General features: G+C 42.4%; 1 protein-coding gene across 3 annotated transcripts in view; it reads left to right on the top strand.

Annotated features, from left to right (window-relative positions):
* The window catches only part of MOCOS (molybdenum cofactor sulfurase), a 57697-nt gene that overhangs the window by 25377 nt on the left and 16861 nt on the right, over positions 1-15459 (top strand). For all 3 annotated transcript variants that reach the window (XM_036095766.2, XM_036095765.2, XM_036095764.2), the window contains exons 9-12: positions 1151-1313; positions 6336-6414; positions 7557-7678; positions 13181-13286. In XM_036095766.2, coding sequence (XP_035951659.1) covers positions 1151-1313; positions 6336-6414; positions 7557-7678; positions 13181-13286 — 470 coding nt within the window. The remainder of the gene's footprint in view (positions 1-1150; positions 1314-6335; positions 6415-7556; positions 7679-13180; positions 13287-15459) is intronic.

Genomic DNA, 15459 nt, shown 5'->3' with positions numbered 1-15459 from the left:
CTGGTCAGGTATTTTTTAGCATGTCCCTCAATTTGGGTTTGTCTGATGTCTTTCTCACGGGGTTACGGGTTTTTTTGGGAGGAGGACCACAGAGGCAAAGTACTATTCTCATCATATCATATATCATATTGTATTGTTTCATATCATATCGTATCATAGTACATACTGTCAACGTGACTTCTCACTATTGATGTTAATTAACCCTGATCTCTGGTTGAGAGAGTGTTTATCAGGTTTCTTCACTATAAAGTTTCTCCTCCACCCCCTTTCTGTACTGAACTCTTTGGAAGCAAGTGAATAAGTATAGCCTACATGTAAAGGGTGGGGAGTTATACTCCTCTTTCTTGAGGGGGAGCATCTACATCAATTATTTGAGGTTCTTCTGTATGGGAGATTTAACTTTTCTTATTTATATATTTGGGTATTTATTTATTATTTATTCAATCAGGTATTTATTTCAGTATTGACTCCTGAATATGTATTTTATATGTTGGGTTATAATACAGTACTACATCATTATTCTTATTTTTGCTCAAATTGTTCCAGTTTTGGCCAGCAGGCATGCTTTCAGCTGACTCTTGCATCCCTTTGACATACTCCCATCATTTGGTTTTTTGAGTATTTCCTTACTTTTCTACCACCACCAGATGCTCCTGACCCAGCCCTAGAATCAGCCATTTCTCCAGTGACCAGGCCAGGATAGCCACAATTTGTGCGAGAAATATGTCTATAGTAAGGGGGTAGGCCTATGCAGCATTCACCACTGTGGAAGGATAGAGAAAAAGTGAGAGTGATGGAAATCTGTGGGGAGGGGAGCTTTGAGGTGGGGTGGAGTGGAGACTTACTTTCCATGCACACCCTTGTTTTCTCTGAGTGCTGCTCCATGCACACACATTACCCCTTTAAAAGACAGGTTGAAGAGGAGAAGGGTAGGAAGTGGCTCTGGAGGGTGAATGGAAAGAATCTAGTGCTCACATGGTCTCCTTTGCATTGTCTACTTGGCTTTACTTTCTTTTCTTTCTTCATTTCCTCCTTCAAGAGTGTGTGCTGCATTCATTAAGTCTGTCTGTATTTGTGCAGCCACAGTGCAATAATGTGGAGACCATTTTTGAGGAGCTCTGTCCTAAAACACACTTACCTTTTTGTTTAGGTGACCAAGTGGCCCCTAGGAAAGCAAGGGCTGCTGTATGACCGGAGCTGGATGGTTGTGAACCACAATGGTGTGTGTCTGAGTCAGAAGCAGGAGCCCCGGCTCTGCCTGATCCAGCCCTTCATTGACCTGCAGCAGAAGATCATGCTCATCAAAGCGAAAGGTGTGAAAACTGGGTTCATTTTCACAAATCAACTGTCAAGAGTAGCTTTTATACTCCGATGAAGGTAAAATAATAGGTTTTCCTCTACCAAATATTAAAATAATCCTAAAGTAAGTCAAATGTTGTCTAAGAGACCACACAAAGTTCTTGCTCCTTGTGTTTTGAGAAATCTCAGGAGCGAGGTAAAGATCTGACAAATCACTCAGAAAATAAAGAAGTATAAAATTTAAAATTATGTCTTTTCACTTACGTTCCCTTTATTTCAGTCACTTGTCATAATACATGCTCAAGCTTTAATTCTTCCTTGTTGATTTTTTGTTATGAACTATCTAACATATATAAAAGTATAGATCAGCTCCGTCCAATGGAACTTTATGTGTTGATGGAAATGTGTAATATCTATATTGTCCACATTGGTAGCCACTGGTTACATGTGGCTATTGAGCACACGAAATGTAGCTAGTGGGAAGTGCACAGGTCAGTAGTGTTTTTGTATGTTCACGAGGTTGTGCAACCATCACCACTAGCAACTTCAGAACATTTTCATCTCCATAAAAGAGAAACTTCGTAGCCATTAGTAGTCACTCCCCATTGCCAGCCTCATCCCTGACCCCTGGCAACCACTAATTGAATTTCTGTTTCTATGGATTTGCCTATTCTGGATGTTTTGTGTAAATGGAATCACGTGGTATGTGACTGGCTTCTTTCGCTTAGCACCACGTTTTCAAGGGTCATCTATAGTGTTGGATAATATTCCATTGCATGGATATATCATTTTGAAAAATCTATTTAGTAGTTGATGGATATTTAGATTGTTTCCACTTTTTGGCTATTAGAAATCATGCTGCTGTGAACATTTGTGTACAAGTACAAGTTTTTGTGTACAAGTTTTATGTGGCCATATGTTTTCCATTCTCTTAGGTATGTACCCTAGGAGTAGAATTGCTGGGTCATGTTGGAACTGTATGTTCAGCATTTCCAAGGTGGCTGCAACACCATTTTACATTCTCACCAGCAATGCACGGCGGTTCTCATTTCTCCACGTCCTCAACACCTGTTATTTTGTTGTTGTTTTTCAGTAGTCATTGTAGTGGGTGTGTAGTAGTACCTCTGCGGCTTTGATTCATATTTCCTTAATGACCAATGATGTTGACTATCTTTTCTTGGGTTTATTGGTCATCTGTATATCTTCTTCAGAAAAATATCTATTCAAATTCTTTGCTTATTTATTTTTGAATTATTGAGTTGTAAGAGTCCTTTCTGTATTCTGTATACAAGTCCCATTTCAGATCAATGATTTTCAAATATTTTCTCTCATTGTGTAGGTTGTCTTTTTACCTTCTTGATGGCTCCATTTTACTTTTAATCTGTCTGCCTGTATCACAATATTTAAAGTGAGTTTCCTGTATCCAGCATAGAGTTGGCTCGTGCTTTTTTATCTACTTTGACAATCTGTGTATTTTTATTGGTGTGTCCTGTTAGAATTTTGATTGTAAAATCACATATTTTGTAGTCATATATTTGTAATCATATTTTGATTGTAATATCATATATTAATTTCAAAAGAATTTATGTCATATGTTGAATCTTTTATTTATAATAGTGTCTCTCTCATTTAAGACTTCTTCAATTGCTCCAAATTTTAATATTTTCCAGAAACTTTTACACTTTTTTTCTATGTAATAGTTTTTTTAAATTAATGAATGAATTTATTTTTGAGAGGGAGAAAGAGAGAGAGAGAGCAGTGCGGAGCCTGACGTGGGGCTCAATTTCACAACTCTGAGATCATGACCTGAGCCAAAATCAAGAGTCAGACACTTAACCGACTGAACTGCCCAGGTGCCCCACTATGTAATAGTTTATTGGAATATTTTTAATACTATCTTTTTTCTTTTTTAAAGATTTTATTTGTTTTTTTGAGAGAGAGAGAGAGAGAGATAGCGAGAGATAGAGCACGAGCAGGGGAGAGAGGAAGAAGCAGGCTCCCCACTGAGCAGGGAGCCTGACACGGGGCTCCATCCCAGGATGAGCTGAAGGCAGACGCTTAACCTACTGAGCCACCCAGGCACCCCAATACTATCTTTTTTCTATTAAATATTTTAATTGGTTATTAATGAACACAGAAATGCTATTGATTTTTGTATATTAATGTTTTCCCCTATACTTTTTCTGAATTCCTGTTAGTTTTATTAGTTGATCTGAAGATTTTCTCACATATTCTGTGTGAATAGGCATATCATCTTATAATAATAGCTTCATTTCTTTCTTTCTAATTTTTATTACTCTTCTTTCTTTTTCTTATCTTACTGCATTGTCTTAGCCTGCTTGTATAATGGTGAAGCAGTGATGGAAGATATCCTTCTTTATTACTGATCTGAATAGAATGCTTTTAAAGTTTCAAAAATAAGAATGACACTTACTGTAGGTTTTTGATAGATTTGTTTTACCAAGCTGAAACAGTTCTTTTCTTATTTAGTCAAATGATGACTAATAGTCAATGCTTATTGAATGCTTTTTATGCATCTCTTGGTTATCATATTTTTTTCCTATAGTCTATTAGTGTGATGTCTTATAGTAGTAGATTGTTTAGTACTAAATTGTCCTTGGACCTTGGGGGGAAACACTACTTGGCAATGACTTTTTGATACATTGATGGATTTGGTTTGCTAATATTTTGTTTAGTATTTTTGTACCTATATATTAGTGAGATTGATACATCACCTTCTTTTTCTGTGCTTTTCTTATTTAAGTTCAGGTATCCAGGATATTAACATACAAAAAGAATTGAGTAGATTGCTTCTCTTTCTTTCTATTCTCTGAAGCATAAAAATATGTATCATGATTATGTAGGGTTTATCTCAGAATGTAAAGAATGGGAGAGAGAAAGAAAACAAATATCTAATAACTTCCGCTCCAAATTAGCAGCATTTTGTGAGGTGGTGTGATGTCCCCTCCCACCATGGATCAGATATTCTGCCTACTTGCAGGGGACTCCCACATTGTGGGTGGGGTAAGGGCATCCTTTGGCAATGCATGACAATACAAATTGAATAATAAACAATAAAACAAGACATTATAATGGTTTCATGCATGTGACTTGTCACTCCCAAAGGTTTTAGGCATTTTGAGTCCAGAGGTCAGGCTCTTTTATTTCTCTGTATCTCTGAGCTGAGCACAGGGCTTAGTACATATGGAAAGAACTCACTTCCCATGAACTTTGTTGGGGGCCCTTGAATTCAATTCATGCATAGATCCCAGATTTTGTTGCCTTAACCAGAGGCCTGCAACGACCTTCAGAAGGCCACTGAAGACCAAAGATCCTGAGTGATTTATTTAGAGCCTTGTGTAAGGAGAGAAAGAGGCTGAGTACAGGCCCCCCACTGGCTGCCCAGGGAGTGCCCTTGTCCACATGCTGTCCTCCCTGCTCTGGTTACTTCCTCATAACCAGTGTTCTAAGCTCATTTTACTGCTCTCCCCTGTGGGTGCATACCTGGCACTGTGCCGTTCTTCCATGCACACCCTTTTTTTAAAAAATTTATTTGACAGAGAAAGACGGAACACAAGCAGGGGGAGTGGGAGAGGGAGAAGCAGGCTCTCCACTGAGCAGGGAGCCCGATGTGGGGCTCGATCCCAGGACCCTGGATCATGACCTGAGCCGAAGGCAGACGCTTAACGACTGAGCCACCCAGGCGCCCCATGCACACCCTTTTGACAGGGCAGTCTATGATTACTCAGCACAGCACATTCCTTCTCCAAACTTTGGGAACATTCTGGATTAGTTCTTCTGGCTTTCCCCACACAGGGACAAGAGTATGGAACTGGCTGTGCATGTGTAAGGTGCAGAGGAGCAGGGAACACAGTTCATGGAATACTTAGTACTCAAGTTGTTGCATCTCTGTCTTTGTCGTGGTGAAAGCCCCGTGGTGATGGGCAGGGCGTAAGCAGCAGGCATGACCCAAAGCTGGTGATATGCCCATTTGTTATGCTCTGTGTGCTGAAGAAGGACTGGGATGGGCAGGGATGTAGGTGTGCAGGACATGCGCTTGCCTGAGGCACAGGTTGGGTCATGCAGGTGAGCAGCGTGACTGGCAGCAGTGCTGAGAGGGCCGGAGGGCACAGGTGGGTCACACAGGAGGATCTCCTGCTTCTCGTGTCCACAGAGTAGGGGCCACCACACAGTCAACTCAGGTGTCTTGGCTTCATGCCTTTCCCTGGCCTCTTAAGGACTCATAGAGGACAAGGACTGCAGAGTGGCAGACTGCCTCAGCAGTTCCAGCCGTTACCTAAGGTCTTTCACTCCTTCATGGCATTGGATCAGTTTCCTCTTGTTTCATCCACGTTATTTCACTCTGATTTTATTTAAAGAAAAATAGCACTTTAGCTGGGTAATGGGTACATGAGCGTTAACTATTCTTCTTTAAACTGTTACATACATATGCTATATACTCCTTCATACTAATGTTATGCATAACAGTTAAAGAAAAAAAAGTTTCCCAACCCCACTGACATAGTAACAGTTTTATTCCTATCTATCTATCTATCAATCAATCTATCTATCTATCTAGATAATGATGATAAGCACAGGAGTCCAATTTGATGCTGCCTCCCAGGGGCTATTGAGAATTAACACTCTACGCAGATATTTTTACAGAATGAGCCTTCATGCCTGCCTATTTCTAAAGGACTTAAGGCAGCTTAGAAAACAATGACCTTGGGATGTGGAGTTGTTCAGAGGTAGAGAAATCTTTTTAGGGATTTATAGTGTTCCAGCTACTGGGGGTGTGACTGCTCAAGTGCAGCCTTCTTTGAGAGGGCTCTTTGATGTTCATACTGTTGGTGGTCATGAGCATGCAAAAGAGAATCTCTGTGTTATAAAGAGATTTCGAAGATCTGGCCAATTATTTGATCCAACCAATTTCCGGGGTCATTACAATTCTTGTATATTTCATGATAATGGACTTCCATTTAAATAGTTGTTCTTTTTGCCTGGTGATAAATCTGTCTCTAACCTTTGTTCATTAGGGATGGAGCCTATAGAGGTGCCTCTTGAGGAAGACGGTGAACAGGCTCAGATTTGCCAAAGCAAGGTCTGTGCGGACAGGTGAGAGTGCGGCAGGTGAAAATCTCAGGTCCGTCTGCAGGTGGCGCAGAGGGGGAAGAGAGCAATGCCCCGTAGATCGGGCCTCCGCTGCCCCCGCCATCCAGTCAGCTGCTCCTTACCCCTCATGAACTCCACTCTGGTCACACTGCCCCCCGCTGTTCTTCAAACCTACCAAACATGTTCCTTCCTCAGGATGCCAGCATAGAGAGAAATGTAGCCATTTAGGGATACCTGCTGTTTTTTTTATGAGGCTCATTCCTGGTTCTACATTTCATTTAGCTGCATTTGAGAGAAATGCTATTTTCTGGCTCATAAAGAGGTAGTTAGGCATCTTCTACTCAGAACCATAAGTGCTCCGATTGATGAGAATGGACTTCCATTCAATCTCTCAAAGCATTGGAGAGAAAGTGCAACTAAATGAGGTTTCATTCTACACTTCCCTTTCCAGACACAGGCAGCTATTTGATCCAGTAAAAATTAAGGGTATGACAGGTTTTCCATTCTCTCTTGTAATCCCAATATAGGTTATTAGCAATTTTGCATTATAAATTCTGGTGATGTGTAGATTTTAGAACAATTTTTTAAAAATTTAAATGCTTTAAATTATATTCAAAAAGTCTCTAAGATTGCAGAGTTAAAAAAGAGCTGGATCAATAAATGTACTTCTATTGGTAACTTGAAGGCATAGCGTTCTTTTCACAAACCAAACCCATTATTCCATGTGGTCTGGCCATGAGGGAAAATATTAGTCAGGCCCATAGTAAAAATCCTGAACATAAGTCTGGGTTCAAGGGCTTCTTAAAGCAAAGTACCGCTCTGGAAGCTCTCAAATTCTAAGCTCTGTGGTATTAGTGGCAAAAAATAATATAAACAAGGATTTTCAAGATGAACTTCCAAAGCTTTCTATCTGATCTGAAAGCTTTGCACAAGCCCCAGCCCTCAGGTCTCCCCTGCATTGGCCATCTCCCCGCAGCTTCCTGAGCACGTTTTCACTGTAGGCTTCTCTCCCTGGGACGCAATATCATATTACATTATATTTATTACATTGTATTATTTTGCAATCTAAGTTTTTTGCTATTTAGATTATTATTTAAAGGAATACTAAATAACATTCACTCCCCTCCTTTTTTTCTCTCCCTCAGGGTCAATACTTATAATTGTGGAGAAAAAATTTCGAGCTGGTTGTCAAGGTTTTTTGGCCGTCCATGTCAACTGATAAAACAAAGTTCAGACTTTCAAAGAAGTGCAAAGAGACGGGGCAAAGGTATCACATTTGGGGTTGGTTCTTAGGGGACAGGAACTTGGGTTTACCCTGGCGTACACCCAAATCAGCCCATGGAATGGATTTACAGGGCGACTTGCTCATGTGCAGAAAGCAGGGTGGTCTGCAGGACCCACGTGTGGTCTCCAGAATGACGCCGAGGAGGTGGAGGTGGGCTTCCAGCCAGCCGCCCCGCCTCGGACAAGCACTCGGTCTCAGTCCTCCCTGTTTCAGAGCACAGTTTCACTGGGTTACATAAAAACAGCGGTAACTTGCCATGTCCTCAGATTGTATGCGGGAACAAGACAACCCAGGTTCCAGTCTCGGCTCTGCCACATGGCTGTGAGAGCTTGGCAGACCTTGAGCCTCGTGGTGCCTCGGCTGGTGTAGACCTCAACTCCTTCGACTTGTAAAAGTGCTCAGAGTTTTTCCTGCCAGAGCTGTTGTTAGCTGAAGTGAGACAGCAGAGAAGAAAGTACCTGAAAGTTAACAGTACCACATGGGAAGAAGAGATCAGTTTTGGGTGTCTGCTCACGCGTCACCCTCTCAGGGAAGCCTTGCTTGACAGCTCTCCTTAGAAGCAGAACCTCTTCAGTTCATTCCCTGTTTTATTCTTCTGTGTGGTACTTTTCCCATCCGAGAGGCCATGCATTTTACTCAGTTATTCTGTTTATGGGATTGTGATAGATTGTAAGCTCTGAGAGGACAGGGATTTTTGTATGCTTTGTTCAGTGCTGCATCCCCGGTGCTCAGAACAGCACTGGGCACATAATAGTTGCTCAATAAATACTAGGTGAATGAATGGATGAATGAGTCATTGCCACATTATTGATCTGTGTAGGGATGACCTGGCTTAGTGATTAGCTCCCAGAGAGACTGGCTTATAAATCCGAGAGTAGCATTTTGACAGTATGGGGACCAGTGACTGGATGGAGGGATCACCTGCACAGGTGAACCTATGAATCCCTGAAAATGTATGGTAGAGAGAGGATTCAAAGGATGTAATAATCTACTTGCACTTTTAGAAGTGTTGGCAGTTTGTCATGTCAGAATCTGTTCAATAATTTGAGTTGCTGTGTGATGGAGAAGGGGAATAAATATGTGCTCAGCTAATTGAGGAGATGAACTGGTGGAGTTTGGGCATGGGTGAGCTTAGAGACATGATGAAAGGGGAGAGAGAAATGGGCAATTCTATGAGTAGGGACATGCAAGGAGTGGGGCTCGACAAGACCTGGGCCACCATAGAAATGAGCTGATAGAATTAGCTCTGATCATTCCTAGCGCCTCCTGTCTACCTGGGGCTCAGCTGGGTCTTCAGGAGGCTGGCTAAGATTTTGAAGCAATGGTTGTGGTCCTTCGAGATCTAAGTTTAGAGACAATGGCTTATCAGTAGACACTGACGCCAACATAAAGGTCACAATAAAGGGCAAAGGGCATGGGTGTGGGGGTGGCATCCATCACCTGGAGTGAGTCACAGAGGGCTTCAGGGAGGAGGTAATTTTGGAGCTGCATCTTAACGTAAGATAGGAGTTTTCTGGGCAGAGAGAGGCAGGAAGGTTAGTCGGGAGCAGAATGGCAGCGCTTGGCATTTCATGGGCCCAGAGCAGGGCTTAGGAAGGGTTGAATATGGGTAGGGGCGCCCTGGGGCAGAGCTGGGGAGAAGAGATGAATGTCTGGCTGAGGAGGCAGTGAGTACCATCTTGTGGTTGGGGGCACTCACTGAAGAACTCTAAGCTGAGGAGTTTTGTGATGCCACATGTGTTAGAAAGACACTCTTGGTGCCGTGTGGAGGCTGCGTCACAGAGGGAGGTGGGGGGCACAGGGCAGGGGGCGAGGCTGGAGGTGGCAGCGGCTGTCCTGGTGGGAGATGGGGGCCTGGGTGAGGCAAAGGGAGGTGCCGGGGGAAGTCTGGGCCCTGCATGGTACAGTGCCGGGGAGTGTCAGCTTGAGAATATTAAACCGCACAGATGCCGTTTATGGTAGAGAGGTCTCTGATGGGCTAGGCCACTGGTCTTTGAACATTTTTAGGTTGGTACACCCGAGAGGAGCTTTTTTAGAGTTACACTACCTCCTTGTACATTTTTAGGTTGTCATCTAAAGTGGCCAGTGGAATCTCAATATTTAGTGGTTTGATTCTCAAGGGTATTCATTAAAAAAAAAAAAAATATATATATATGTATGGGCAAACTGCCTTTTAATCATCAGAAATTTTATTTCTTTCTTTTTCCTCTTCAACTTATATTTCCATTGCACTTCCTTGACAGCATTTTATTTTAGTGTTATATATTTCATGCTTGAAAATCTTTCCTTGGCGCACCTGGGTGGCTTAGATGGTTAAGTGTCTGCCTTCGGCTCAGGTCATGATCTCAGGGTCCTGGGATTGAGCCCCTCATTGGGCTCCCTGCTGGGCGGGAAGTCTGCTTCTCCCTCTCCCACTCCCACTGCTTGTGCGCTCTTGCTCTCTCTGTTAAATAAATAAATAAAATCTTAAAAAAAAAAAGAAACTCTTTCCTTGATCACTCTATCATAGTTATCTGAAACTACAATTATATATAAATTGAAATGTATACACATTTTTCAAGTTTACTGTGATCATAAGAGTCTACGTGTTAGGAGATATTTTCTAGGTTGAGTCTTTAATAGTACACAGTTTATCAAAGCAACACAGGTATTATAAATTTTGAAAAATAGTTAATAAACATAAAGGGAAAACATTGTTGAAAATGAATCTCTTAATGAGATGCCTGGGCGATCCTCCCCCCTCCCCCCACCATTTATTCCCATGTCCCTGAATGACTGTCACCTGTGGCCAGAAAAGCTTGTGCTCAGCACTGATTCTTCTCTGGAAAACCTTATTTAAGTCAAATAAAAAGCTGGGGATGAAAGGAATTTGGTGAACGCACTGTCACTCAAACCTTCCTTCTGAGGCACATGATTAAAGCACAGGGATCTCACATTATGGTGACTCGAATCATCTGTCTCTTGGCCACTTAATTAGGTTGGGCAGTTCTGTGTAGAGCGAGGAATGGGAACCCATCTGACCTGCAGGAGGCTCATTCACTCACTCTGCTTTAGAGGCTTTTATTTTCTCAGCACAGACCCCAGGGCTTTGAATGGAGCTTTTGTTTTCCACCCTGGAGAGGTTTAGTCCCCAGTGGCAATGTGCCTTAGGAGAGGTGAGTGAGCCTTTCTCTGTGAAGTTCGAGAAGGGCCTTTGTGGAGGGGGCTGGGATTCCAGCTCCCTTCCCTGACGCAGCCATTTTAGCAAAGAGGACCTATGGAAGTAGAGGGTCTGGAAAGCAATTCTCTCTCTCTTTTTTTCATTCTTTTATTTATTTATTTATTGGCATAAAATTTCTTATTTTATTACCTTTCTTTTTTTAAATTTAATTTAATTTTATTATGTTATGTTAGTCACCATACAATACATCATTAGTTTTTGATGTGGTGATCCACGATTCATTGCGTATAACACCCAGTGCTCCATGCAGTACGTGCCCTCTTTAATACCCATCACCTGGCTAACCCATCCCTCTCCCCCTCCCCTCTAAAACCCTCAGTTTGTTTTTCAGAGTCCATCATCTCTCATGGTTCATCTCCCCCTCCGATTCCCCCCCTTCATTTTTCCCTTCCTTCTCCTAATGTCCTCCATGCTATTCCTTATGTTCCACAAATAAGTGAAACCATATGATAATTGACTTTCTCTGCTTGACTTATTTCACTTAGCATAATCTCCTCCAGTCCCATCCATGTCGATGTAAAAGTTTCCCTTAAAAGTACCCATTCTTGTGTACTCTGGGTTCCACGAACTTGGTTTGGAGACAGCTAACTTGGCCTTGGCCCAGCAGACCTTTTTTCTCAACATCTCGTTAAAGACAGTGACGGCCAGCCAACAACTGTCTGTCTGGTTGACAGAAGCTGCTAGCGGTTCTGGGCACACTTGATGCTTTCTTTTATGAGTTTTTAATTTGTTTTCCTTCCAGTAGTTTTAAAACTTGTATCCTTTCTTTCTTTTTTAAAGATTTATTTATTTGAGAGAGCGAGTGAGTGCCTGGGTTGGGGGGAGGGGCGGAGGGAGAGAGAGAATCTCAAGCTGACTCCGTGCTGAGAGCCGGCTCCATCTCACGACCCGAGGCCCCTCTTTCGACTGTTTTGGGGAAGTCCCCCATCTCCACCTCCCTCCCATCTCTCCTCTAAATGTTGTCTCCAGGTCTTTTTTGCTGGACTAATTTCACTTCACCATTTTATTATTATTTTTTTTTTCCAGATTATTAACAGAGTATTCTAGGAGCTCTTTTTCTTTCTGTGTCTGAGAGATTTGGGCCATGCTTACAACATTTTTATTGTTTCCAGGACACCATTTTTCCCTTGTAGAAATAGTCTCTTCTTTTTAAAAATGCAAGCTAATGGAAGCATGATTCATTTGCATTCTGAGAAAGCAACTCTTCTTTTTAAATTTATTTAAACTTTTTATTGAAGTGTAAGTGACATATAACATTATATTAGTTTCAGATGTACAACATAATGACTTGATATTTGTATATATTGAGAAACAATCACCACAATAAGTCTGGTTAACATCTGTCACTGTATGTAGTTACACATTTTTTTCTTGTGATGAGAACTTTTAAGATTTACTCTCTTAGCAACTTTCAAATATGCAGTATAGTGTTATTACCTACAGTCACCATGGTGTACATTATATCCCTATGATGTATTTATTTTATAACTAGAAGCTTATATGTTTTGACTCTCTTAACCCATCTTGCCTACCCCCACTCCCTGCCTGTTAACAACCAATCTGTTCTCTGTATCTATGAGCTTGTTTTTTGTTTTGTTTTTTGTTTGTTTCAGATTCCACATACAGGTGAGCTCCTGTGGCGTCCCTGTCTGACTTATTTCATTTAGCATAATGCCCTCAGCGTCCATCCATGTTGTCACAAATGGCAAGATTTCATTTATTTTATTTATTCATTCATTTTAGAGAGAGAGAGAGAGTGCATGCAGGGGGAGGAGCAGAGGGGGAGAGAGAGAATCTCTAGCAGAGAGATGCAGGGCTCCATCTCACGACACTGAGATCATGACCTGAGCCAAAACCAAGAGTCAGACACTTAACCAACTGTGCCACCCAAGCGCCCCAAGATTTCATTCTTTTTCAGGGCTGAATGTATACATATATATATGTATATGTGTTTGTCACATCTTCTTTGTCCATTCATCCACTGCTGGATACTTAGATTGTTTAAAATACTCCATCACGGGGCGCCTGGGTGGCTCAGTCGTTAAGCGTCTGCCTTCGGCTCAGATCATGATCCCAGGGTCCTGGGATCGAGCCCCGCATCAGGCTCCCTGCTCCTCAGGGAAGCCTGCTTCTCCCTCTCCTACTCCCTCTGCTTGTGTTCCCTCTCTCGCTGTGTCTCTCTCTGTCAAATAAATAAATAAAATCTTTAAAAAATAAAAAAGTAAAATAAAAAAAAATAAAATAAAATACTCCATCACTTTCAGATCAGTCTGTGGGTACAACAGCCACCCTTTCTCTGGTGAATGAAGCACAGTATCTGCTGATAACCAGATGCAGTGTTTTGGAGCTGCAGCAGCAGTTAAATGCCAGGTAAGAGCCTTCGCCTTGGGAATAGCAGACAGGTGCAACCACGTGACTCTGGCGGTGAGCCACGGAGTCCGTGGAGTGGACCGGGGAGTCATGGAGTCCAGATGAGAGACTGAGGCTCTGGGAAGTTACAAAGCCCTTAGGTCCAGTTCCCACGTCTCTCTTGATGCCTTCATGATGCTCAGTCAACCCCAAGTCTCATTTTTTAATCATTCTATTTTTAACGTTTGCTTTAATTGAATTGAACTTGACCCAATTTTGTTGCCCACCCTTCCACCACCCCCTGTCCCCTAGGAGCCTTGCCCTACTTCCACAGTCAATTTTGAGTGAAAAGAAGAGTGGTTATGAAGGCTTTTAGAGTTGTAGCTACAGATATTATTTGTTTGTATCATCAGACAGAACTGGCACCGCTGCCCGCCTCCTCCCACCCAGTGTTTTCTAAGGGCCCTGACGTATTAGCGGGTCAGCTTTAGAAAGGATTCGCTCAACCCCTTCATTGTTCTTTAGAGGAAATTGAAGTACAAAGGTAATCAGACCATTAGGGCAAAAAAAGTCACCCCGTTTTTACATGAGAGCTGGGACCGGCTACTCATCCCTAGTCCACAGGCCAGGAGGGGGTGCACGCGCCTGTCACCATGAGCCCGGGATCCTGTGACTTTCACATGCCATGTGGTCCTGGGTATGAGTATGTGTGCATACTCACAAACATCTACAAATATAGCTTAATAAAAATGACAAAGATGGACTGTTTGTAGTAACTCCTGTTTATAGTCATTGGCAAAACCACGCAACAGAGTTCCCTGGCCATGGCCCAGCTCGCCCTCCTTGGTACATAAGTTTGATGCAGCTGCAGGGTCCCTGGGTGTTCACTGAGCTGTCCAGGCACCGTGACACTCCTCCTCAGGTCCCCAGAGCCCTGGAGAGAGTAGGGCAGAGGTCGTCTGGGATTCGTGGTGTGCAAAACTAGGAGGTGGAGACAGGCTTGCTGCAGTCCTGGTTCCTACCAGGAGGGGACCATATTTCCTACCAGCTGGTTGAATGCAGGGCTGGGGAGCAGGGAGTAGGTGGGACAGGTAAGAGGACCAGCCTGGGCCTAGCACCCGGAAGGGTCGCTGGGGGCTCTGGTTGGTGTGTCTCTGTTCTATTTTCAAATTTGATGGACTCAATAATGCATATGCTGACCACGATAGCTTTTGAACATAAAATTTTTCTTTTTACACAGCACAAAAGAAGGGTTTGTAACCTGGAAGGTAATCCGGAATCAAAGGATTTTAGGACTGGGAAGTGCCAGCTCGCATTTCAGATGAGGAAATTGTCATTCTTGTCGGTCATGGGAGTTGCACTTAGTGGCAAAGCTAGACATGGTTCTCCCTGCTCCTGGCTTTTCACACACCATTCCCTGCTTGGAAGGGGATGGGGATATAGCCTTAGCCTCCACCAGAGCCTTACAGGTCTATTTCCAGGGAAAATTCCAATCATACTTAAGAATCTCCCCCCGCCAACTTAAACATTTTTTCTTGTTGAAGCACAACAAAGCACAAAAATCATAAGTCCAAAGCTCAGTGAATTTTTACAGATGTATATGCCCATGTAACCACCCCCCAGATCAAGTAGAGAACATTTCTAGTAAACCAGAAACCTTCCCCTCTTAGTCAGCCCTACCGAACGGTCACCACTATCCTGGCTTCGTTCACCATACATAGTTTCACCTGTTCTTGAACCCTGTATAATGGGATCATACAGTGGGTTCTTTTGTTTAAGTTTTCAGACGCTTTATTTCAGTGCTTTTTCCCTTGGGGACGGGGGTGGATGGAGGTGCAGAGAGTCATTTTATAAGGCCTCATGGCAGTAAACAAAAATCGTAAACAAGAATTATAAAAATGGTATATGTTAGTTAAAACTGCAAACAGGTTGGAAGTTAGGAAGCAAATTTGTTTTTACTGAGATATAAATGACATAAAATATTAGTTTCAGATGTACAATATAATGATTCAATATTTGTATACATTGAGAAACGATCACCACGATAAGTTTGGTTAACATCTGTCGCCATACATAGTTAACAATTATTTTTCTTGTGATGAGAGCTTTTAAGATTTTCTCTTAGCAACTTTCAAATATGCAGTACAGTGTTAATAACCACAGCCATCATGCTGTACATTACATCCCCGTGACG

This window comes from Halichoerus grypus, chromosome 13 (genome assembly GCF_964656455.1).
Source record: "Halichoerus grypus chromosome 13, mHalGry1.hap1.1, whole genome shotgun sequence".
Classification (NCBI taxonomy): domain Eukaryota; kingdom Metazoa; phylum Chordata; class Mammalia; order Carnivora; family Phocidae; genus Halichoerus; species Halichoerus grypus.
This window is presented reverse-complemented; position numbering and strand designations above follow the sequence as displayed.